Source organism: Cydia splendana, chromosome 1 (genome assembly GCF_910591565.1).
Source record: "Cydia splendana chromosome 1, ilCydSple1.2, whole genome shotgun sequence".
In the NCBI taxonomy this organism is placed as follows: domain Eukaryota; kingdom Metazoa; phylum Arthropoda; class Insecta; order Lepidoptera; family Tortricidae; genus Cydia; species Cydia splendana.
In genome coordinates, this window is record NC_085960.1 from 20887172 (window position 1) to 20915009 (window position 27838).

General features: G+C 36.1%; 1 protein-coding gene across 2 annotated transcripts; it reads right to left on the reverse strand.

Moving 5' to 3' along the window:
• Positions 1-777: 777 nt before the first annotated feature.
• Positions 778-27838, reverse strand: LOC134791620 (synaptic vesicle glycoprotein 2A-like). 2 transcript variants are annotated; one of them, XM_063762678.1, is made up of 12 exons: positions 21143-21277; positions 19951-20052; positions 19253-19308; positions 18597-18758; positions 14252-14414; positions 7828-7949; positions 5461-5699; positions 4995-5140; positions 4177-4282; positions 3125-3420; positions 1326-1453; positions 778-970 (listed from the first exon to the last, which is right to left on the reverse strand). In XM_063762678.1, the coding sequence occupies exons 2-12, from the start codon at positions 19992-19994 to the stop codon at positions 912-914; spliced, it is 1521 nt and encodes a 506-aa protein (XP_063618748.1). In that variant the 5' UTR covers positions 19995-20052; positions 21143-21277; the 3' UTR covers positions 778-911. The 2 variants fall into 2 exon arrangements, with proteins under 2 accessions (XP_063618748.1, XP_063618740.1); XM_063762670.1 differs by lacking the exons at positions 778-970; positions 1326-1453; positions 3125-3420; ... (5 more) ...; positions 18597-18758; positions 19253-19308 and adding exons at positions 21938-25987; positions 26612-26737; positions 27074-27259; positions 27488-27838 and having other exon boundaries at positions 19955-20052; positions 21143-21378.

The window sequence follows — 27838 nt, forward strand, 5'->3', positions numbered from 1 at the left end:
TATTCATTTTAAAGACCTTTCCAACAACATCCCACACCATAGGGTTGACACGAAAAAAGAAATCCTCACGTACATTTTGTTTCTTTCGAGGCGATTATTTCCTAAAATATTCACTTTATCAAAAAATGTTTTGTAAAAAACCGTATTTATTTCAAAAGACCTATCCAATGACATGTCACACTATAGGGTTGAAGCGAAAAAAATGGTCACATACATTTTTTTTCTTTTTTTCCGTTTGATCCCTATGTTGTAAGATGTCGTTTGATATGAGTTTTAAAATAAATAGGGTTCTTCAAAAAAAAACATTTTTTGATTAAGTGCCACATAATAGTGACCGGAAAACGATAGGCAACCTAGTTGATTTATGTTGTACAAGTTGTATACTTTCCATTGAAACTTATTTCGTTCGTCAGACAAATCGGTGAAATTTGCCGAAAAATTTTTTTTTTTAAATTTATTAAAAATAGCCTTGATCATATTTCTTTAGGCAACCCTATTTATTTATGTTCTGGAACATATTTTCTTTCATATTTTCATAGTTTCATCTGTCAGACAGATTGGTGAAGGTCGACCATATATGTGGGATCTTAGACCATTACCTTAAGCTCTAAAGCCCCCTCCACACTCATGCGCGAATCGCGGCGCGAAGCCGCGAACGCGAGTGTGGCGTCGATTTTCGTAGACAGCGAAATCGACTCCACATTCGCGTTCGCGGCTTCGCCCGCGATTCACGCGCATAGTCTGGAGGGGGCTTAAAATAAAACACTATCAACACAATTCTTTCAACTCTGATTTATTTATTCATCGCATAAGTCTTTAACTTAAAACATAAGATAATACTATCTGTATTTATTAAATTATTTGGTCTAGACTTAATCAACAACCATATCTGATCATTAGAACCATAATTTTTAGAAGCAACATATTTTACTTTGTGCCCTCGGTAACAGGAATGCCATGAAGCCGCAAACTGAAAAGAGATAGATTATCATGAAATGAAAAGTACAAAATGAACCTCGAAGCTTCGGGTAGACCTGAAAGGCGTATTCAGATACCTAGATAATTACTAATTTAATAGATAGTAGGTACGTTTTGCCTACTTTACGTTTAAATGCTCTGCTAGTGGCTATGCCAGTGTTTTTATGGACGTGTAATGTCCATAGGTATACTAGAGTTTGTCTGCAGTGACTTTAAAGTGATTAAGTGTCATCTGATTTTCATATGCCCCCTCCACAAATGTGCGTGAAATTCGTGTGGAGCGGGCTATAGGAATTTCACGTTTAAGCTAGGTGCAGAATTACCTTGGTTCGACTCTACCTACTTACCCAACAACAATCCACCGAAAAAGTAGAAGGTGGATTCGCATGAGGCATTGATGAGCAGCCCCGCGAGGTTTGTACCGAGCACTGACCCGATTCGGCCCAGCATGATCGCGAGGCTCACCGCCATACCCCTGAAACGTTAAAATTGTGGCCCTAGTGAAAAAAGGTACAATTCACGCGCAGCTTAGGTGTAAAAGGGCATAAGTGTTACGTGGAACTTAGGCCCTTTTACAACTGCGCTGCCTGAGACTTGTACCCTTGTTCACTAGGGCCACAGGTTTATTCAACGTTATACGAGATCAAATCGACCGATTTGATCAGAAATGAAATAGGCGTCAATCCAATTTAATCACCAATTTTAGATTTATGGTGATATTAGAAGCCCTCTAAATTGAAAAAATGCCCCAGAACGAAAATACTGGCGTCACAAATTGGTATTCTTGCGTCCGCACCACATTTTATCGGTAATATCGGTCATTATCGGCGGTTGAATTCGGCGAGCCCAATTGGCATTTGCGTTCGCACGTTCTGACTCGATCGGCCAATTTAATCAGATTGGCGAAAAATTTACTTGTCTGGATACGCCTTGACAGCTAACCAAATATTCTACGCTTTTGTATGGCAAGGGAGAACAAGAACCAATGTAAGACCTCGGTAAACCCATAACCATGCAATATAGATATGTGATAGTAAAACAGGCAAAAGAAAATATCGTGTCAAGTTGGTTTACTTTTGTACATGTAGGTATATGACGTAACAACGTTTTACAATATATTATATGCGACGAAATAAAATATACCTAATTATGCAAAAACGACAATATAGAATTTTAGTAAATAACTATTCATCGTCCAACGTTTCGCGGGCTTTTCCACCTCAGCACATGGTCTAATAAAACATGGTCTTCCATTCCCAGAGTGACACGGGCCTACGTCACAATAACATTGCCACTTTATTTCAACATAACATGTTACATGGGTACATTATACCTATGGTTAATAAGTTAAAATATTTCTTTATAATTTTATAATTTTCATTTATATGTATTTTAGCTTAAAATTTACAATAACACGTCATTTTTAATTACTCGTTAGCAATATCTTCCGATTCACGAAAGAAATTTCAGACTTTCGGGTAATTCTGTTTATACTACTGGCAACACAGGATAGCGCTGTGCACATTTGACAATTCGGATCTAGATAACTTCATGCCCTGACCGTCATCCTTGTCGAACGCGTGTTAATTGTTATTTCCTTCTCGCTCAGTGTCAGCAGTCGCAGTGTTTTCCAAACTTTTCACGTCGTAAGCTTGGTAATTAATGTGTAACTGTGAATTAGTTTTTTAAACGTTTGTCTTGTATAGATAAATAAAGTTTAATTTAATACATTAGATTTGTTTTATTTTACTATGTTTCTACATGAATAACTTAAAATTAATGCCGTTAAAATAATTTTCACCGTTGGTTAAAATTCTCCCACATTTCAAAGTTTGAGAACCTGTAAACAGCATGATGACGTAGGCGCGTGTCAGTTAGGTCATACGCGAATCTCGGAATGGAGTACCAGGCGGAGTATATTATTATACCATGCCTCAGCATACTTCTCGTGGTGCCCGCTGTAATAGGTCGAGCTCGAGCTCTCGATATGTTGGTAGTTATTAACTTTCCAAAGAAACAGGGACTTACAGTACCTACAGTCGCCAAGTTTTTATTATTATCTCATTTTTGCCAGGACTTTACATACCTAATTTATGTGCCTAGCTTACAAATTCATTTATCGGATTTTATCTTACTCCTTCCTTACCTCAAATGAGTAGGAAATATTTCCACCGCATAGGCATTGACAGGCCCAACAGCAACAGCTACAATCTGCAGAGCTGACAGCAACACCGCGAACACCATACTCGTTCTAATGAAGTTAACGGACATGCAGAAAGAGCCCATAATGAAGTAGATTAGTACTAGAAGCACTTTCTTGCCAATGATCTTGAGCGTGCAACTGGCAAGTAAAGATATGACGGCACAAGAGAGGCTGGCTATTGAATTCACAAAGAATGTAAGTTGGTCTATGCTGTCGTCACAAACTGCTGCTTCAAGAGCCTGTAAAGGAAAAACATCAGTGTTTGGCATTGAAAATGTTCGAGTCAATATTATATTAGAACAATTAAATTCATTAATCAGAAGTTAAGCTATAATAACACAAGTAATAGTACCTAATAGTAATAATTACTTCAGCAGTCGATTTACTGACCAAGCGTACAGAAGGGTGAATACATGGTGCAAATGAAATAGGGACGTAAGTTATAGATGCTAAAGTCTGGCTTCTGAAGGCCCTATTCAGGTTAGAGCTGACGGTCTTTTCACCGCGATAAAGCCGGCTGGCGATATTATTTATTCACAATAGCATATAAATTAATAGTAATCTATCAAAGTTTTACTATAAAAATACTTGACCTATAAAAATATTTTTTTACGTGTTCATGTGACCAAACGACGATCTTTCCACCGCCATACAATCGGCGGACGATCTTTTAAATTCACAGTAGCATCTAAACTTGTTTGTTTGTATTAATTAATTATACATATATTACTTGAGCCGTAAAAATGCTATAGTGCTATCTAAAACAATGACGAGGCACGCAAGTATAGAGGTTATAGTACGAGTATATACTCATGATTAATTTACTACTTTCTGATAAAACACAACTGTTTGCCAGCTTGGCTCTGTGATTAAGCTCGTGCCATAGATCCAATACAACCCTGGAGGCTCCAGAATGCATGGACCGAAAGTAAGTTTTTGTACGATTTTTTCTCATGTTTTAGCACTATGATTCACTATAACTTTCATTTACTTACATCATTAAGTCTTTGAGCGATAACTTCACAGGCTGTTACTCCGTCGCGACCCTGACTGAGCACCCTGTTCAGGATATCCGGAATCCACATGTAGAGACCGTTTAAACTGAAAATGTATTGTCCAAAAAGTTAAAATTTAGTAACAACAGAGCGTAGACAATATGCCAATCGTTAACGCTCCGTAGCGAACGAAATGAAACTGTCTCTGTTGCACTAATATGGAAGAATGATGAAGAGAGATAACTACGCTCTACCACAGAATAAATAATAGTACTAGGTACAGAAGACTCACTCTCTAACAAAACGCGTCTGTTACGATCAGGACAGATATGGCCGCTAGGTGGCGACAGCGCCACGCGCGGCATAAGCCGCCCCAATTTTGGGGAAAGCCATATAAGGCTTTGCCCAAAATTGGAGCGGAACGGATGTACTTTTAGCTACCTGTAGCAAAGCGACGAAATCGCGGAGTGAGCCACGCCTGGCTCTACGCTACGGAGCGTGAACGATTGGCATCTTGTTTACGCACCCTATTTCGCAATCATATATGTTACCTAATCATGTAATGACAGAGGATCGTGTAGGATATTATTATAATAATTTGTATAAATGTACAAAAGTTGTATATATCTAGTATATGCACTCTACAGTATATATTTACCTAATTAGTTACAAATAAGTATGCAAGGGACTTATATTCGCAGCGCAGCGGTTGAGAACGCGCACGACTCGCGTCATTGAGGTTCAATAACTTATCATATCATATAAATGTAAAGTTTATCACGGTGGGTATAATTATAATGAAAATAATACCTACTTACGTAGAAAACACTCCGAACAGTAGGAATCCATTCAGAGCCATCCATTTTGCGTATGGTGGTCTCATGAGAGGCAAGGACTGAACCTTAAGTGAGGTGAAGAAACCGACATTTTCTTTCTTAGAGTCTTCGACAATAAGCACCTTTATCTGAAATTATTCATTTTATCACATCCTGTATCTAAACTTCTTTCTAGGGTTACGGAACCCTGGGTACGGACCCAAACGGTAAAAACGGGACCCTATTACTAAGACTCCACTGTCCGTCGGTCTGTCACCAGCTTGTATCTCATGAACCGTGAATCCGTGATGATAGCTAGACAGTAGAAATTTTCACAGATGATGTATTTCTGTTGCCAATAATATAAAGTACGGAACCCTCGTGGGCAAGTCCAACTGGCACTTGTCCGGTTTTTTTATTTTTTATAGTTAGTAGCAAAATATCTAACACTCTTGTGCGCTCAACTTACCGGAAATTCCGCCTTCGACTTTCCTTTATTCGCAGCGTACATTGTCTCTAGGACTGCTAGAGCCTCGTCATATCTCCCTTGTGAAACCAAATACTTGGGGCTCTCGGGGCCGAACGACATCAGGAAGCCGGCTACTATGAAGAACGACGAGTACACGATAACCAGAACTCGCCACGAGCGAAATGTGTACACGCCAAAATCAGCTCTGAAGGGCAGCGGAATGATGCCCCAGGCTAGTACTGCAAGTAAAAATATAGAATTTTTAGAGCTCCGCACAAAACTGTTCGCGGAGCTCTTATGGGATTACTACAGTCTTGCAAATCGGTTAAATGCGTTGGTAGAGGGTAGAGTTATACCTACGATTTTTTTTATTCATGTCTGCTTGTGGTCTGCTTAAATGGGTTTAATTTTATGGCGGTCATCACCACGCCATCACATTGGTTGCGGATCCCCGATTCCGCACGCCGCTTCAATGTGCGAGCGAGACATCGCTATATACGTGCATAACGCTATCTCGCTTAAACACCAGAGCGGCGTGCGAATCTGCATCGGTGTGAGTGTGATAGTCGCGTATAGATGCCGTAGAATGATAATATAGGGTCAACCGGGGTAAACGCGTCTCTTGTGATAAATGCGTCTTTTGAAGATATCTTCCAAACGCAATATATTATAGCTATTATAGCCGTCAACACTAAAAGTTCAGTGACCACACTTCGAACAGGGAGGGTTGCAATAGTTCTAAAATGTTACATTTAGAAGAAACGATTAAAAGACGCATTTACCTCAAGTGACGCATTTATCCCGGTTGACCCTACTTGGTTTACTGGTTTGATCCAATGGAATGCAAAAGTGCAACCGGTTTGACGTAAATAAATGATACGTAGGCGCTGAGGATAATATAATGTCGCCGTTGAATAAATAAATGAAATAACATTCTAATGACGAAACCAACAGAATTGGTACATATATCTATAAGTATTACAGCCTTTTGGGCTAAGTAATATAACGATGGTGGGTAAAAACGATAGCCAAGTTATACACAAATTCCAGTAAGTTTAAACAAAATATACAACTAAACCTATTACAAATTAAAACTTATACCTAAACACACTCGATCAATTAATAAATTAACTCTAAATTAAACTAAATTAAAACTAAGCTACATAAAGCCACAACCGAGAACTCAATCAAACAACCCGTCCCGCGCCCTTCCAGATGCAAAGGTGCCCATCACGCTCGCCGCGTTGCCACGCTGGACCGCGATAGACAGCCTCTGCATCAGGAATGACCCGGAACGAGGGTCATGACCTCCCTCCCTCAAACGCTGCCCCAATTCACTCGAAAAAATTTTGGCCTCGGCACACCAACACCCGGACGTCTCCACTGCCAAAGGGACAAAAAGATATTTTGTTAGCAGGGCCGAGTACTTATCGCGCTTCCGAAGCGCCGCTAACTCAGCCGCCGCTCCTGCCGCCCGGACCGTCCGGCCCATGTGCGAGGCGGCAAACGTGCTGACACATGTGGCATCCCAAAGTAGACACTTACCCTTCTCCCATGGAATAAGTGTCAGCCCGTCAGGTCTTTTGCCATCGGACCGGCTCAGGCCTGGAGGTTCCAACATGCACGGCACATTCGCAGACAAAAGAGCCCTCCTCACAATGTCATTTAGGGCATGGTGGCGTGGAAACCTCCCCACAGACCGACAACAACTCAACGCATGATGGCCGCTACTCTCAACCATAGTGCCGCAGATGCATATGTGAGGTTCGCAAACATCGCAGCCCAGGCGAAGAGCAACAGCCACCACATTCTAATCAACACATTCTAATTGTCAATAGTACAGTATATGTAGCTAAATGACATTAGGTACTTTATTTTTGCAAATATGCAGTGAAATATTGTCGTTATGTTCCTTATAATAAGCTTCGTTCGAAGTGGCCCGTTTCGGACGTAGTACGTAGCTCGAGAGGACTGCTGTAATCGGATTTTCATACAAAATTTGAAGGTCTATGATAGCCCTGACTTCTGCTCGATAGAGATAAATCAAAAACAAGGTCTAAAGCGAACCTTAAAAATTTGCACATAAGCTAAAAATATGAAAATTGCTCCTATAAATTGATTAAACTTATCGATTACCTTTTTTTGATAAAACTTACTAAAATAACAATTCAAAAACATGATATCCGCGATCCCGGGCACGCACACGCACAGCCGCCTAGCTCATGCTTACGCTTAGTGAGAGTGACAGAAAAACCTGAACCCACGGGGCCTTAAAGAATTATAATGTACCTAAATGAATGGAGGTTTACTAAACATTATCGCCAAGTATCATAGTAATTACCTTCCTAGCATACCTATTCTACTTACAAGGTACTAAAGCGGATCCAAGAGTCTGCATAGCATTCGTGACGGATAGAGCCAAGTCCCTATGGTTCTGGGGAATAATCTCGCCGATAAAAGTGTACGGTGCTGCTGCCGGACATGCCATGCTGGAATAATTGGAATAATATTAACATCAATAAATTGCTCTGTAGACTGGTTTTATTTTTCATAAAATCGATTTCGACTGGCAAATCATATTACTTTTTGGCAACCGGGTTTTTTAACCTAATTAGACCCCGCTGAATCCGAATTTGCCGGTTGCTTAATCGAAATCTTGACCGGAAGTGAGATATTTGACATTAAAGGTCCCTTTTTTTAGTTTTTCGTAAATAACTCTTAAACGGTGGCGCATAGCAAAAACTGTTCTATTACATAACATAAGTAATCTGCATAAAATTGCCTACAAGAAAGATTCAGTACAATTTTTCGCTAGGATCAATATTCAAAGAGATATTAACGCGGGAAATTTAATTATAATCACTTCTAAGGTCCCTTTTTTTAGTTTTTCGTAAATAACTCATAAACGGTGGCCAATATCAAAAAATGTTGTTAAACGATAATAATCTACACAAAATTTTGAACAAAAAAGATTCAGTACACTTTTCGCAGGGATCAATATTTAAAAAGATAATAAAGAGGGAATGTTCTAGTATAATAAATTCTAAGTTTCCTTGTTTTTATTTATTCGTTAATAATTTGAAAAGTGTGACTCATAGCAAAAAATATCTTATACATAAATAATAAACATAAAATTTCCTACAAGAAACATGTAGAACACTTTTCGCTAGGATCAATATTTAAAAAGACAGAGCAGCGGGTAAGTTATAAATAATCAATTTTAAAGTCCCTTTTTAGTTTTTTGTAAATAACTCGTAAACGGTGTCCCATAGCAAAATAGGTTTTTAAGAATAAATTATCTACATAAAATTTCCTCCAAAAAATATCTGGAATACTTTTCTCTAGGATCAATATTTAAAGCGATATTAAAGGAAGAAAGTTGATTACAATCAGTTCACAGGTCACTTTTTTTTAGTTTTTCGTAAATAACTCGTAAACGGTGGCCCGTTGCAAAACAATATTATACATAAACATTAAACATAAAATTGTCCACAAAAAAGGTTCTGTACACTTTTTCGTTACGATCAATATTTAAAGAGGTATTAAAGGGGGTAAGTTAATTGTAATCAATTTCCAGGTCCCTATTTTTAGGTTTTCGTAAATGACTACATTGTTGACATTGTTAAAAATTGGGTAATGTACAGTCGCCATCAGATATATCGGAGCGGCCAAGGTGTTCATAATATCTGAACACGCGCCCTAACGCCTTGACAATAGAGGCGTGTTCAGATATTTGTGAGCGCCTTGGCCGTTCTGATATATCTGATGGCGACTGTACATTACCCAATTTTTAACAATGTATTTAGTCATTTACGAAAACCTAAAAATAGGGACCTGGAAATTGATTACAATTAACTTACCCCCTTTAATACCTCTTTAAATATTGATCGTAACGAAAAAGTGTACAGAACCTTTTTTGTGGACAATTTTATGTTTAATGTTTATGTATAATATTGTTTTGCAACGGGCCACCGTTTACGAGTTATTTACGAAAAACTAAAAAAAAGTGACCTGTGAACTGATTGTAATCAACTTTCTTCCTTTAATATCGCTTTAAATATTGATCCTAGAGAAAAGTATTCCAGATATTTTTTGGAGGAAATTTTATGTAGATAATTTATTCTTAAAAACCTATTTTGCTATGGGACACCGTTTACGAGTTATTTACAAAAAACTAAAAAGGGACTTTAAAATTGATTATTTATAACTTACCCGCTGCTCTGTCTTTTTAAATATTGATCCTAGCGAAAAGTGTTCTACATGTTTCTTGTAGGAAATTTTATGTTTATTATTTATGTATAAGATATTTTTTGCTATGAGTCACACTTTTCAAATTATTAACGAATAAATAAAAACAAGGAAACTTAGAATTTATTATACTAGAACTTTCCCTCTTTATTATCTTTTTAAATATTGATCCCTGCGAAAAGTGTACTGAATCTTTTTTGTTCAAAATGTTGTGTAGAATATTATCGTTTAACAAATTTTTTTGATATTGGCCACCGTTTATGAGTTATTTACGAAAAACGAAAAAAAGGGACCTTTAATGTCATATATCTCACTTCCGGTCAAGATTTCGATTAAGCAACCGGCAAATTCGGATTCAGCGGGGTCTAATTAGGTTAAAAAACCCGGTTGCCAAAAAGTAATATGATTTGCCAGTCGAATCAAGAAGGAGAGCGATTTTGAATTTTTATGTATAGTCTACTGATAATTAGCTTAAGATAATATAATTATTATTATGTAAAACGTTCATAAGTGCTTGTTACTAGGCCTACATGAATAAAGTACTTATATTTGACTTTGAATTGGGTCTACTTTAAAAACTTAAGATTTATAGGTTTTGCGGGATTTGTGATATGATCGGTTTTTAGGGTTTCGTAGTTACCTAGAAATCCTTATAGTTTCGCCATGTCTGTTTGTCTGTCTGAGGCTTTGCTCCGTGATCGATAGTACTAGAAAGCTGCAATTTGGCATGGATACATAAATCATGCATTGCGATAGAACGGTAAAATAAAAAGTATAAAATATTTTTTTTGTAGGGTACCTCCCATATAAAAAGTTTTTTATTGATTTTTTTTTTTGCTTTGTCCCAATAGTGTGGGGTATCGTTAGATAGATCTTTAAAAACGAATAAGGGTCTTCTAAAACCATTTTTGATATAGTTGATATTTTCGGAAATATGCGCTCCGAAAGAAAAAGAAAATGTGCGCCCCCCCCCCCTAATTTTTGAACCACGGGTCCAAAAATATGAAAAAAATCGTGAAGCAAGAGCTTACTAAATACTTTCAATGAAAACTATAGCCAACACGAAGGGTCTAGTAGTTTTTGAGTTTTTGTAAAAAAAAAAATGCTTTTCTTAGTAAAAAGACGTAAGTACAAAGCGCTGCAAAGGTACGGTCCCTTATGATACTTACTCATAGCCCCCGTTTGGCCTATTTTGACAGAATGGTAACTACGAAACCCTACACTGAGTATGGCCCGACATGCTCTTGGCCGATTATTTAATGTTAAGAAAACCGGATAGTGGGTTAGTGGGTTAAATTAATGTGGCTAAATATTTTTTTCTCCTTTAAATTACCTACATACATATAGGTATCTCATTATAACGTTGCGTTTGTTAACATGACTGTGTATTAATATTAGCACGCAGTATTATGTTATGATTATTGATGATTAGAATGTTTGTAGCAATTAAAAAGGTAGAGGTATATATGGTTAACCGTACTTTGTTAGTCATGTGAAAGTCTTTACATACATGATAATATCCATGTTCACATAAAGAATGATGCAATCGCCCGTAATATGTAGATAAGCAGATGACATAATAATTATTAAGTAATTAATCATACTCCATTAATATCTTAATGCTTGCGTAATTGTGACTGCGCAAAACTTTTTTTAGAGACTACACTTGTGTCGCTTAACTTCAAACTCGGGTAAATCCATTCGACCCTCTCAGCAAATTTTCTTAATAAGTATACAGATGGATTTACCCGAGTTTGAAGTTAAGCGACTCACTTGCAGAACATAAATGTTTATTTACACTATATTTTATCTACACTAGTAGTTCGCCCCGAACTGAAAACTCGCGGTTTGCCAAAAATTATATAGAGCGATTGACTTTGTTGCACCTACTTACTCGTATAGTTGGACATAAAATAGTAGAAAATAATTTTATAGAAAAAAAAACCGACTTCTATGGGGGCCGGTGAAAGATTATTGTACATCGATGGTGCACTATGTAGAAAAGGAAGTAAAACCACCCACTTTTCTAGTAGGTAGCATTTCGTTTCTGTAAGGCTCGCAGTTCTAACCTAACCTAACCCACTTTTTTTCGGTTCTGTGAGGATCGCAGTTCAAACCTAACCTAACCCACTTAACGGCGCGTGCGGTGCGGTGTACGGGGGTTTGAGCGGGAGGGGCTAGTAAGTTTGGCATCATTATACTTTTTACCTACATTTTATGGTAGGTAATCATAGTGGTTTATTTAGCTTAGGTATCAGTGGTTTTCCGGGTCAAGGTCCGAGTCCGGGTCCAAGTCCGGGTCCGGGCCCAGTTCCGGGTCCAGGACCGGGTCCAGGTCGAGGTCCAGGTCTAGGTCTTGGTCCAGGTCCAAGTCCAGGTCCGAGTCCGGGTCCAGGTCCGGGTTCAGGCCCAGATAAGAGCCCGGATCCGGGTCAGGGGATCCGGGTCAGGTGCTCCAGGGCCAGCTCCGTCAAAATCGAAATTCGAAATCGCCAAACGTGTAGTCATTGAAGAGTTCTGTTCTGATCATCATCAGCAGTTCCACTTCATCAAATGCGACAGTTTTTAATGTAAATTCTTGATTTTCTGATGAAAATACACAAATCTCTATACGCATGCCTTTAAGATTTGAGGAGTTCCCTCGATTCCTCGTGGATCCCATCATCAGAACTCGAGCTTGACAAAAATGTGGCTTAAAAACTTAACTTGCTTAACAAACATAACGAAGAGGACAAATCGCCAAACGTGAACTATGCTTCGTTGAAGAGTTCCGTTCTGATCATCATCAGCAGTTCCACTGCATCAAATGTCACTTTTTTGAATGTATATGCTTGATTTGTTGATAAAACACATAAATCACTATATGTATGCCTTTAAGATTTGAGGAGTTCCCTCGATTCCTCATGGATCCCATCATCAGAACTGGGTTTTGACAAAAACATACAATCAAAAAAATAATTTTCAAAATCGGTCCAGTAATGACGGAGATATGGAGTTACAAACATAAAAAAAAAACACAATCGAATCTCCTCCTTTTGAGATTTGGAAGTCGGTTAATAAATGAGGGCGCCACTTTCTACGTAGCTGTCACATTTTTGACGTAAAATGCTTACACATGGCAACAATTTACAGTCTGTCAAGCAAGGGCCCAACGTTTTCTGTTCTCTTTCACGGCGCAGCAACTAGTATCATTTCTCTCTCCTCGCTCTTTTAATAATGCCGTGTGTCAAAAAAGGACAACCATACTGTTGACAAGATGAACTTCAAATCAAGTGTTGCCTTTCTTGATGCGCCCAGGCTGTATATGTGTGCGTAAAAGCGTATATGTGTGCTCTTTTAGGGATGTAAAAAGTCGATTTTAATCATGTTATATATCGATAAACGCTACACAGCGGAACGAAATAGCGATTAATTGAAGCTTCAATATCTTCGTTAAACATAAACATAATTGAAATGCTAATGGATAATGAATATATTATAATATAATAATATAATTCAATTATTGCGGAACACCTATTTTAGGAAGTATTTATGTATTTTAATTAAATATCTGAACTTTCCCTTGGTTCCCTGCTGGGGCGTGACTATAAAATTGTGATCTGATAACCACAATAAAGAATAAAAGCGTTTTTGTTCATTTTAGGTATTGTTAAGCCTTTGAAGTAAAATTAAAATTGCAAGAAATGTCGATAGTTTATCGATATGACTTTATCGACATGGCTACAGCAAGGTGGGCCTCATTGTTAATCGTACACTAAACAAAAGTGGCAACAGTGACAGCTCGCTGAGACACCGTCTCTATATATTATAAGTCTATGCTGTCAAGCCATTTCGATCAGTAGAAAATAGCGGCTAAAAAATGTAGGCGCGAAGGGTTATCGTCCCATAGAAAATTTGAATATCGCGCCTTTTTCTACTGACAAACTTGTTTGACCGACTATAGTATGGAAATTTTAGAGTTCCATTTTATTTAATTTCTACTATTTTATGTCCCACTATAGGCGGCAATGGATCAAAAATCGCGAGGATATATTACAAGGTCTGTGGAGCCCTTAACTGATACTGTATCTGTGGTAAGCCGAAATATTTCCTGTCAAATGTCAAATACCTATATTTTGTTTATTTTTATCTTGCAAATTATTTCAAAATGGTAAATTTAAAAACGATATTATAAAAGTGCAAGCCGAGCACTTTCATTTGATACCAAACTCGACCATACTTTCTTGCAAAAAGATGACCAGAATAGCAAGACCCCTCACAAATAACTTTTTAGCCTTCTAAGCTCTTCTAGCTCAATAACCCCTTGATCGAGCCTGCTCATAATTTAATGACAAAAATATAATGCCCTCAACTACACGTTTACCCAATTTCATTTAAATTAGAACAAATTTACTTAAGTTCTTGAGTATCAAACTATCCTCTGATAGTTCAGCTTAAAAACATCGAAATGCCGGGACGTGCCCCTAGCCAGCCGTGTGTCCCAAGTCGAATGTAAGAACTTCGTTCGCTTCGCTCGCTCGTTCGATAATTCACAAGTACGTACCATATTGAAGCGAGGAACTTGCATATGGTAAAGCTGATGAGCTCCGGCATAAAGGCCGAGAGTATTCCGAAGGCTCCGCATAGAAGGGAGCTGTAGATGACCACTGTCTTACGGCCTCGCGTGTCCACGAGGTAGCCCCAAGGGAACGAAGTCACGACAACCGCTGGAAATCGAAGCTTAATTTGTTAATTCTTTAATTACCGCTACATTGTAAAGGAAACCGATATGGATAAAGACTTAAAAGGTACCTATTGCTTAATCTACTTATTGTTCGATGAAATAGAGCAATCAGTGCCCTTGGCCCTGTGCAAGATATTCTTTTGTCTAGTAATTTTCTCTTGGTCATTAGAACACTGGTCATAAAGGTTAAGTTTCCTTCCTTAAAGGATCTTTTGATTCAGGTAGCGACGGGTTTACCCAGAAAATGTTTGGCACCGACTATAAACACATCAGTTGGCAGGTAAGGTAACGCATATACAGGTTGACTTCAAATTGGTAATACAAAACACTTGATTGGGACTCAGTTAATGCCCAATAGTATACTACAGTAACTCCGTTGTATTTAATTAGCGCTAATTTTCTAATAAAACAAATAATTAAAGTCCCGAAGTGTGGTTACCCCACATACCTAACTGTCATACCTGTCACTCGATGTTATCAATGTAAGTTAATAATTATCGATATCACTATGAGTGACACTCGTGTAACTAAAGGCCAGTCCAGACGGGCGGAGGAATTATGGTGACAACCGCTCTAAATTAAAAATAATACCCCTAAACGCGCATTTATCGGTCATAATCTTACAATCGAATAAAAGGGGAATCGGCGAGCCAAATTGGCGTTTTCATCCACACCAGGATTTCGTCGCTTTGCTACAGGTTGCTTTAGTACATCCGTTCCACACCAATTTTGGTGGCTAGCCATAAGCCGCGCGTGGCGTTGTCGCCACCTAGCGGCCATATCTGTCCTGATCGTAACAGACGCGTTTTGTTAGAGAGTGAGTCTTCTGTACCTAGTACTATTATTTATTCTGTGTCCACACCAGCTGATTTGATCAGAGAATTTAATCAGATTGGCGCAAAACTGTTCCCGTCTGGACTGGCCTTAAGCTGTTTAGTCGTAAGTAGGTACCCTGATACATTTAATGGTAATAATAAGCGAATTAATTCAAATTAAATCATTTATTAATGTACATAATTTACCAAATGTAACACAATCTTAAATACCTACGTTTCAATAAGTAGATAAGTGTGCACCTACTTTAACTAAACGTATTTTAAGATGTGTTCAAACAGACCACCGTTTTCCTGGACACAAGTCTGATTCATATGATTGATCTTGAGATTCTTGAGTCTGCCAAGAATAAATTCATTGGCTTTCACAGAATTGAACGCCTCAATTACCTTTTGGCGAAGTTCATCGAGGGTATTTGATTCCACACACACACACTCTCCTTTTAATTTCGTCCCACAAAGGAAGTCGAGTCGACCATGCGAAGATCGGGACTTCGAGGCGGCTATGCGACTGGGCCGTTGCGTCCAATCCATCTACCAGGGAACTCTTGGTCCAAATGATATCGCACACTTAGAGCTAACTGTGCTGGTGCACCATCTTGCTGGAAATGGAGATTCTCTAAATTTTGCTAAGGCACCTTTTGTAGCAAAATCGGTAACACGTTTCTCAGGAATTATTTTATTTACAATTTTATTGTAAAATCAAAATCTTGCGGAGAATCTAATTTTCGATTGACAAGTGACAATTACTTATCAAAACACGTTTACTTCATAAATACTGTGACAGGTGATTGATAACCAAAAAGGAAAGTGTTCATTTGACATTATTTAACCTTCTTACCCGACTACGGCAACGCCAAAGGAGGGTTATTTGTTAATCATTATGTTAGGATAACCATGTGAAGCCTAAAAAAATGGGATGAATAAAAAAAATATAAAAATATACTTTTGATTATTTTAAAACCATGAGACTTAATTGAGGGGCTTAATTTAGGGAAGATGTATGTAAAACATTGATTTTGTATTACCAATTTGAAGTCACCCAGTCATACTTATATTTATACGAGTAGAATAGTTATTTGTACAACAAGAGAGCAAAGTTTGATATTTCTTCGAGTGCTTATTTTGAGTCCCGTGCAAGCGAAATCATAATATTCATAATACACCCATTACACCAACTTATGAAAGGAATGTTCCACATAGCATCTATGGTGAGGTCTGCGTCATTAAGTACACTCCATCAAATTCGTGATATTCAAGAGAAAATGCTTGCCTTTTAAAACTAAGGAGTCCCCTCAATTCCTCATGGATCTCATCATCAGAACAAAATCAAATTGTATTTTTTGTTCCAACTCAATTCAATAAATAGGTAGGTACTTACTTATGTTATTTAGGTACTATAATAGTACCTAGTTTATTAGTTTTATTACTACTAATCTCATAGGTATTCATATTGTTTTATTGGCTTTATTGCATTATCTGTAGGTACTATGTAGGCATATAAATATGTATATAACACTTTAAACTCTCGCGTTTTGTACACATATTTAATTACTCAAACGGGTCTACCGCGATATAATTCTTCCGTCTTTCCGTGACCACAGCTGGTGCAACTCAGCTGAAACGTCGGAATTTAAGGTAAAAACAATGAAATTATATCGCGGTAGACCCGTTTGTGTATGTGTCTGCTACATAATTAAAGGCATTAAAACTCGAGTGTGGGTTTATGAAACGAACGCCGTGAGTTTCATATTAGTATCACACGAGTGTTTCAATTAAAGATATTTCAATTAAAGTGAGAATAATTTATATGGTGAAAATGATAATTTGTCACTACCATGCATTAACGCCATTCTAAGCACATGAAATGTCATCACCATGACACTTTAAAATTGCGAGGTCCATATCGTAGCAGATAAGTTTCACAGAAAGGGACCAAAACGTTTTTCAACAACGTGCATCCTAAACATTTGATTATGGTCAAACAAATACCTAAAATAAAGATTTTTTCATTTTTTACCGTGGACTTGCCAATTTACACCATATCAAATAATGACCCTATTACAACATTTTTAGAAATTTGCTGTAACAAAACAGTTTATCGTAATGTGGGCCATTATTTACGGATTTTGAAGGCAGCATAGAGGGTTTATGATATATGTGTTAAGTATAAAATATATTATCAAATGTTTGGATTACATCACTACTGCCGTGTTATTATCTTGTTTTGTTCTTGCACCATATAATAAGACTGAGATAATATCTTTACGATGCTATTTCGAATATGCGTACAGATGTAGTGAATATAGAGATGCCTTTAATAAGTATGTTTATTATATTGTTCGATATCCACGTTTATCAGTCTTTTTATCCATTTTACATTATAATCTATTGGTGAGGAAGGTGAGTGGTTAAAATTTGTGTTTACAAAATTAGCGAATGGACAAATCCGTCAATTACGAAACGGAAAAAATCGTCATGTGCCGGAATTTCCCTATTTCATATATTGCCAACCTTTTTTGATTTGACTCACTTAAGTATAACTCATAATCATGAGAGGTGATGCGAGATTCTTACTGAATTGTCAAATTTCTTTTATAAATTCGTGGTAGCTTTCGTAGATCATCCTATATATGTGCTGTATTATTTAAAATTAGATATTATTTTTAAACTTTTATAAAATGTATAATACCCCTGAATTTAAAAATAAGCCGGAATGGCCCCAAAAAAATACATTTGGCAATAAAATCTAAAATAAAGCTTTAAGTTCGTTAAGGTTTAGTTTCGATTAAGAGTATAGTGGTATTTGTTCACTTGACGTACTTATGTTTGTAATACAAACGTCACGATACAAGAAAAATCGTTGGTTGACGGAAATGCCCCAAATCCTAGGGAAAATCCGTCAACTGACATGTCTTTAAAAAAATCATATTTAAATAACCAGCAGTACCTACTAGCAATTTAATATGAGTACCTTTATTACAGTCAGTATTACAGTGATCAGATTTATTAAAAAGTACCTAAATATCATCATAGTTATGACCAGCCAAAGCGAACTTATAAAAAAGTATGATGGAAATGCCCTCATTGACCTTAGTTTGTTTTTGGTAAGTTGTCAACAATGTTAAAACTTGTTTTTAATTTTCTCGCATTGCGTATAATATTTATACCTATGTTTTGTCCCTCACACGGGCGCATAGCTATATGTTTATGTTTATAATAGGTATATATGTTTAAGGGCCACTTTTTTGCTAAATTTGCCTACACCCACGAAAGGCTTAATAATTGTTTTTTTTTTTTGCGGATTTAAGAATCACTACCACTAGGCTTACCAATGTATGGTAGCGAGGCGATTATTCCCCGCTGTGCATCTGACATCTCCAGGTCGCACTTAGCGGCCGGTAGCAAGTACGCGTATCCCATCGTCTCGATTATAGCTGATATTAGGAACAGGGCCAGCACTAAGCAATACTTGATGTTGTACCAGCCCACACCTGTAACAGTTCAAAGGATGCACCTTGCTCGCATTTTAATTTCTTAAAATAATGTGAGCAAACAAAACCTCGAAGTCTTGAAGAGTTATTTGACAATTGAGATAAAATACATGCATGACAGATAAGTAAGTAGGTACCTACATCATTTTAGTATGATTGGTTTTTATCTAAGTATTTGTTTACATTCCCAAAAAAATATACCTAATTTTAAAACAATTATTATGTGCGAGCTATGCTATGCCAGTGAGATGTGATTAGTATGACTGGTATAAATAAAGTGCGCCTTTTGTTACAAACCATTTTAAAAATGTGCGTTTTAAAAAAATCTGAAGTGTTTATTATGAGTATCTATTAGAAGGGCATCAGATTACATATGATCAATAATACATTTTAGCTAATATGTAAAAACAGTATTCGGAGGGATGCTGTAACAATAATAATAATTGTAATTAATGATATTTCAATCAATTCTAATCACTTAATCGTGTATTTACCTGCCACTAAAAGGGCTTGTTCCAAATCTGCTGCATATTTTTCACGGCTATCGACACTATTCGAAACAGTTTTTAGATTAAACTCCATTGTAAAACTATATCACACTTATTTGACTCATTAGGAAAAATTATAAATAATACTATCGTTTAATTATGTTATTATAGTAGCCAACAGCAAACCCTGGGTTCTATTTTGCACCGCTAAAATTTGGAATCATATTGGTAACATACACGTTACTATTGTTGGTGCACTACACCAACAATACTGAAATAATTTTGTTGCTTAGAGAGATACCACAGAATAAACAATTGGCGTGTATTTCGGTCGGGTTTCGCGACACGTTTGAACCAAGCGAGACATTGGAAGGCAGTAATCAGCGCGGGGTTAAAACAACGAGGCGCGTTATCATTATCTAACAGTGACAATAATTAAGAAGCATGAACATGCTGTTAATTTATGTTGTTCGTTCAACGATGTACAGTCACCTGCAATAATATGTTACTCTTCGAAGGCCGCAAAATATGTGACACACTCTTATGCCTCTACAAATAAGATCGTGTCAGATATTTTTGCGGCCTTCGAAGAGTAACATATTATTGCAGGTGACTGTTCCCTAACAAGTCTGATAAAAATAGTATTAAGACTTTAGGGATAAAATCAAAAATATAAAATCAATAGTGGGTAGGTATATACTTACCTATTGGTGATACTGGTATGAAAAGGACAATGTTTTGATCCCATGCATGCCTAAGGGCAACATTGATTAGTTTGTTCAATAAAATTTAGTTGATTATCAAATCTGGAATAAATACTAAATCTCAACGTGTCTTAATAAAAATGTATGTTATGTCGGACCAGTTAAATTTTCATGCCAAGTGCTACGTACAAGTGTCAAGTAGCGCTACTATGAGATATCTTTAAAGGCATCTCATATTACTGTCACTGCCAAGACGGTGCAAACTTTGTGTTCTCGAATTCTAGTTTTCCGTTGAGTTTCGGAAATTCCCCGTGGTCCGGCTTTATTAATTTACATCACTCAGATATAATTAGATAGAAATCATTGACTTATTATTACTTCGCACATACGGGCCCTACACTACGAAGTGGGCCACAGTTCATTGGTTCACAAATGGCGTTTGTGGGCCAGTTCGTTGGTGCACAAGTTCGCTCGGCATTATATCTATGAAAGGGCCTATACCTACTTACTTAAGAAATTTTTGATAGAAATGCGTTAAAAATATGACATTGTATTAATTATACCTTTACACGGTATTAACTGTTCCGTTACGCACGCGCAGTCAGATAATAACAACATACCAGTAGTTCTGACTTTCGATAGGTAAATAAGTACCTTTCGAAACGACAAGGCCAGTGCTGTGACATTTCCAGGCACTATAATATGGCTATTTTATAGGGCCAAATAAAATAAATAACAACACCACTCAAAACAGGTATGTGACGCGTCCTACCGACAAAACGCACGTAAATAGACAGTCTTGTATAGGGCTCAATCGAATCAAAGCGCCAAATATATAAATTTATCATGCCGACAAAATGGTAAAATAAAAAAGTTGCAAAAAAATTTTTAGGGTACCTACTGTGCTTTTATTTTGCCCGACCCGACATTTTTTCATCATCCGGTGTTTTTATTTTATGTTGTTATTTATGCAAGTAATATCAGATCTATATAACAGCAGCGCTATAACATATAATCTGAAATTTATAACTAAATATTACAGTTCATGAGATAGAGCCGATAACCGATATCATCGTAAAAATAGTTACGTTTATAACTAGTAGCTATTTGTATTTTATGGCATTGCAATAACATACAGGTACTTTGAACAAGCTTTTGTACATTAGGTAAACGTAAGTATAAAACATATTACATATCGCTAAATTCTTCTGCATCCACATCTTTTAACAACGGGAATCAGTCTCAAAGACTTTGTCCGTTTAGTATTTCGGATTCTCATTTGAAGTATTTCTTGTTTTGATGCTAGCGTATTTACTTCTTGTGTCAGGTCTTTGATGACAGTGTGCAAAGGAATTAATTCGCTTTCATATATCAAAGCTAAATTTTTGTTGAGACAGTCTTTGTGTTTTTTTGCGCGATCAACAGCGTCTGAAATAGTATGGAATAATTAGGAATGCCTATTGAGCTACGAAAAGTATTTATGTACTTACAAAAAACATCGCAGTGATAAATGAATCATGAAAAACCATTTTGTTTGTAATATTATGATATGGTATTAAACATACAGTAGCAATCAAAAGTATTTTGACAACAGATAAAGTTTTGATATAGATATACATATTACTTAACTTACGACGAGAAATATTAATATAATTTATACATATAGGCACATAAAGGGCTAATAAATTAATAATACTTATAGTAATCTACAGCATGCCTCTTCTACTCGTAAATATACTGTTATGTATTGTTAATTGTAACTATACTTATATAGAGTGTTGCGTTTAGTATGGATCAAACGAAGGCCAATAATAGAGATTAGAGTAGAAAGGTCTTAACCTACAGATTACAGATGTGACCTCCCGACAATGTAGGTAATCACGTAAATCGTTTGACATTAATAAATGCTTCGTTTGATTCGTACTGAAAGTGACATCGTATTTATCTGAAATATGTATTATAGAAAATAAGCAATATACATATTTACATTTTTCACGATGACTTTGATATATTGGCAATCCGATAATACTGTTCCTATTTTCCACTCTTACGTCTTTGTCCAAAATGTTCAAAGAGATATCATTTTCGTTGTCCACAGGTATTCTTATTTCATTTCCATGACGTATTAATGTTTTTACTATAGTGACTGTGCCGTCATTAGGCTTTTGTTTGTCACTAAGTGGGCTTTGTGTTTGAACAACCCTTTGTTTATTGTCGTTGATATAACTATAAAACGACATATCTACATAAAGTGGACTTGTACTTTTTATTGATAAAGATGATTCTGTTGCAACAATATTGGATTCTTGTAGCTCTTTTGATTTGGTTAGATTGGGTTGTTGATAACGCGTGGTCTGCCCATAAGGGCTAATAGGTTTTGCTCTAATATTATCCGTGTTCAACCCGATTAAATCATGCATGGAGGCCGGAATTTGTGACGATTGGTAGTCGCTAGGTTTGTCAATCATATCAGTTGGCTTTAACTGATCTACATCTCTAGTTATATTTAACTGAGCGTTGTCCTTATTAATGGAATTAGACCGACTTATTTTTTGTATAGATTTGAATGTTCCCGAGCTCGTTTCCTTGTGCGTGTTGTAATCAATGTCTTTTAATGTTGATACGGAACTCTTGATTAAGTTATTTATTGGTAAAATATAACTGCCGTCCTTTGCTTTATGAGGATAATTACTGCCAACAGTTATTTCTGACACCATGCTATTCGATTCTGATTCTTTAGAGATATTTGTAAATGGATTGTCGAACGTTTGGTAATCACGATAAGCTTGAGTATCTAGTTTTATAAAATCCTCATGTCTTCCAGTAGTTTCAGTTAAAGATTGATTTCTTACGTTAATACCCTCTTCTCCTTCTCTGTCTTCTGAAATATTGCTTAAAACCTCACTTAATAAGCCTGAATATCCACCAGAGGTTAAGCTACTTCTTGTTACAATTTTTGTATTATCAACTAATCCGTAATTATTGTATCCCGCGAATTCTTGGGTCTCAAAAAGTTCATTTTGAGTAAGATTTGTTTGATTTGGTTGTTCATTATTGTGTGTATTTACCTTTTCTAGCTCTTCATAATCGAAATTCTTCTGCTCTTTTTTATCATTTAAAATTTGAACAAGTTCAGGTTCAGGTTCATTGCCACTCGAGTTGTCATATATGTTAACAACTTCTATCCTATCGCTTGCAGAGTCAACGGAAAAATATTTACCATTCTCAGTATGAAAATCATTTGTTAAAAGTTTTTGAGATGCATCAATATCATCGCTAATAGGTTTCCTCCCATTTTTCAATATGACGTCTTTTATACCTATTCGTTCGAGTTGCTCAATGTTATTAGTAAATGATGCAGAATTATCGTCAAGATTAATTTCTGGATGGCAATCTCTTGCATTTTCTGGTAAATTTTCCGCAGTTGGATCAGCAAAGTATTTGCTGTCGGTCATCATTTTTGAACGCAAATTATCCGTATTATTTTTTGGTACAGATATGTTAGAGTCAGTATTCAATATCTTTTCCGATTCTCTTTTAGCTAAAAATAAATTTGCCGTTTTTTGATTTACAGTTGATTCATCACTAACTGAAACTTTTGGATGCAAATGTTGTATATTATCAGGGATAGTTTTTTGTAATGAATCTTTTATGGACTGGCTGGGTCTTTCCATATCTTTTGCTCCTTTATCTAAAGATTTTGCGTTTTGACTGATTAGACAGTCCTGTTTATTTCCTGGTTTATGTAACAATTCCATCTCCTTGTAATTTGCATCCGGGTTTTCACTTTCTATTTTGAGCGGGCTATGGACAGTTTCAACAATGTTTGTATCTATATCTTTAATATGTGTTGGTAAACGATTACGTAATGGATCAGTATTTATTTCGTTTTCGTTTGATATCGTATTGGGTTTTGTTTGATTAATAGTTTTGTTCATATTAGTAAAATTCTCTGAGCGTATTTGTGATAAACTTCCATCAGCATCAGTATAAAATGCACTTTCCATCTCTTTCGTGCGTGAATCTATCTTTGTTGCTTTAGTATCATCACTGACTTTTGAATGTAAATCCTTTACTTTTCCTGGCTGGCTGATTCTTGGGGTTGAACCTTCTAGTTTTCTGTTATTTATATCTGTAATACTCTTAACTGTGTTATTTTTAGTTAAATTAGGAGAGCTAAATTTAGATACATCAGTAGTTTTAAAATAAAGATCTGTTATGTTTTCTGGTATTTCTTCAATCTCTTCGCGTTTTTGTATTGAGGTATCAGATGCAATAACCGTAAATGTATTACGTTTAAGTGGAGCTGTTTTATTAATATCATCGTACTCCATATCCAAGTCATGTTTCGCCGATAACGCTTTTTTCTGAAGAATTGCGCTAGATCTTCTTTTTTCTGATTCTGGGTCGGACTTAATATAATCATGTTTTGGAATATTTTTGCCAACTATGACATTATTTGTACTTGTAAAGTTCACGTTTTCAGCGAATAACTCTTGTTTTTCTTTGTGAACTGATGTGTTTTCTGTGTTACGAGTTTCCACGTTATTTGAACGTTCTTGCTTAAAATCTATACTGTGTTCGGAAGATACATCAAATTCATTATTTTCACAACTTGAAATACTTTGCGGCGATAAATTCTTTGGTTCATTTTCATGATTCTCAAGTTTTTGTTCAGTAGACTTTTTGAGCAAGTCTTCTGAACACTTACTTATTGAAGCTTTATTTTTGTTAGACACTGAACTATCTAATCCAATGTTTGGTTTGTCATTAGATTGTAATGATTGTTTTTTAGATAAAGCCAATGTTGCTGCTGTAGCTGTAGCTAAAACAGGTATTGTTGCTTCGGCAACTCGGAATATTTTAGAGATATCATCATTATTATTACTACCAAAATTCAATTTGCTATCGTCTTTTATAGGACCATGTGTATTTAAGAATTTAGAATTTTCTGTTTTCAGCGTTGATTGTTTTGTCAAATTTATATCTGGCACATCTTTTTTTGCATCGAGACTGTCTGCGGTTTGTGTACCAGTAATGTAACCAACTTCTGATTGAAGTAATGTATCTTTTAACGGATCTTTACTTCCTATCTCAGCTCTTTCGACTATTGGGTTATCTTGTTTTGTCTTCTCATTTTCTTTACCAATATTTTCTTCAAGGTTTCTAGTTTCTTCATAATATAATTTCTGATTGTCGATTGGCGATACTATTTGTTGTTGTGATATAAGATCGTTTTCATTAATGTTAGGATTACTTTCAGTGGTCCTAAGATATTTTGAAGCACGTTCTTTATCAATAGATTTTTGATAACTGCCAACGTTTTTGGAATTCGTGGCAACATATGATGGAATGTCCACAATACTATTGTTTTCTTGTTGAATTCCCACAATGTCGCTTTGTTTATTATAGTCATTTTTAAAAGTAGCATCATCAGTATAATTTGGTTTCATTTTCTCTTTTTGTATATCTTTTGAAGGTGTCACATATTGAGGAATATAATCATGTTCCATACTTTTTGTTTTATCTACAATATCTATCTTAGCATGGGCTGTACTTTTACTACTTTTGTCAATTGTGAGAGACGAGGGTCTCGTACTATACCTACGTTCTTCCTCTTTACATCTCAAAACATCTTTTGGAGGAACAAAATATGATACTGGATAATCATAACTTTGCTTTTGTGCTTCATCATCATTGCTTTTTATTGATAGTTTTTTAGGTGGAATTTGATCACTTAGCGTTTCATTAGATGACACGTCAGTAGGATATGTTATAATAGAATGTGAATATTTTGCCTCCAGTGAGTTTTGTCTCGGAGCTGTTGCATAAATGTCCATAAGTTTTTTAGAATCATCTTCTTCCTTTATTGTTTTCTTATCAAGTGTTTTATGGCGTTCTTCTGAAGATTTGTTACTGAGTATTTGCTTTTCGTCCTTGGTAGATTGCGGTGTCAATTCAAGTTTCACTAGTTGATGCGTTTTTGAAACAGTGTAGGGGTATTTATCTTCACTAAAAGGTGGGTCGAGGCATCCACCTAGAGAAAAATAAGGGTATTTAGTTTTATTAATTAATTTAACTTACATTTTCCAGCCCTTATCCATGCATAGTACATATATTGACCACATAAACATGTAATTAGTAACTCGGCACTGCTATTTAAGGTTCAACTTAGATTAAACTTTCACAGAAAAATGAGTCGTGTTCAAGTGAATTATAATTAAAAATAACTAGAGTACCGCCCCGGCTTCGCATGGGTTACACAAAACCTTAACAAATTATATGTATACCTAAACCTTCCTCAAGAATCACTCTATTGATAGGTGAAAAGCGCATGAAAACTCGTTTAGTAGTTTTTGAGTTTATCGCGAACATACATACACAAAAACAGACAGACGCGGCGGGGGACTTTGTTTTATAAGGTAATGTAACTATTTTCAATAACAAATTTTGTTTTTTTTTTTATAAAACCAGATGGTGGTACAGTCAAGTGTAAAAATATGGGTGTAGAAAACTTACTCAAAAATATGTCCTATAGTTCTTAATTCGCAGACATGAGAGCTGTATCGTGGGACATATTTTTGAGATGATTTGTGCACCCATATTATTTTTACACTTGACTGCACCACCGAAAAAGGGTTTATAAAAGTGTGCTTGTTACCTGGTTCACAAGCATCTTTATTATCGTCTAGCTTATTACATTCAACTTGTAGGTTTTCATGACGATCTGCATTTGGGAGGCCATAAGCATAATTGGGTTCATCAAAGGGTGGATCAAGGCATCCTCCTGGAATAAAAGGTACAGTCATCAGCAGAAGTTGCTAAGCGGGCGAGGTGTTCAAAATGATCTTGACGCGACTTTATTGTTAAGAGAATTAAGAGCGTGTCAAGGTAAATTTGAACAACCTTAGCAACTTCTGCTGCTGACTGTAGGAGCAATCTTAGACGATTTGTCTCTCTACGACTTTTGGAGCTCTTTAAGGTAAATAATATTGTTAAACTTGTACGTTTTATAAGTAAAAGCCATGCATGTTTAATTAACTAAGTCATTGATTATAATTTATTATTAATTATGTTATTATTTACGTTGATACATAAGCATTTAAAAATATAATTAATTTACCTGGTTTGCATTTACCAAAAAAACTTTTTTGAGTGTGAGTGTTTGTTGAGCTGCGAACTGGGGACACTTTCTTTTTAAGAATGCAGCTGGACGATTTGCTGCAACGGCCACTTTCCACGGCATTTTGTTCGGAAGAACTCGGTAAATACGGTCCTTCATCATCGCTATATGTTCCTAGGCAGTTTCCTAAATAAATATTAATAGAACAGTATATTAACTATTTAATTATTAACACCTGTTTAGTAACTATAACTCGTAAATTAGAAAATCATGGCAACTATTTCTACTTTACTTTACGCCTCATACCTAAGACTAATCAATTCAGGCAATTGTACTGTGTTGTATTGTTGGTTATTTGTATGCTTTAAGCAGCAAATAATTTAAAAAATCAAAAAGTGAGTGATTTTTTCTTACCAATGTTAAACAGTTTTAAACCATTGTGACGTTTTGGTTCTTTTTCTGTTTCACCATCCAAATAAACGTTGAATGACAGAATGGTCTGATCGCTAGACATAAGCCTGAGTTTTTCGGGTGCAGTAATGCCAATTCTTGGAACAGGTATCACACCTTTTCGGATCAGTCTTGGTTCATCTTTGTTTCTCACTCTCACTTTAACATTGAGTGGTGTGCCGTTGGTACTAGTCCATGTTAAGACATTATCTTGGTTTACAGCCTCTATTTCAAACGCCAGACTTTTAACTATTTCGCGTAGAATAAGGTCTTCATCCATTTTTTTGGTCAATGAGTCTGATATTAAATAAATTT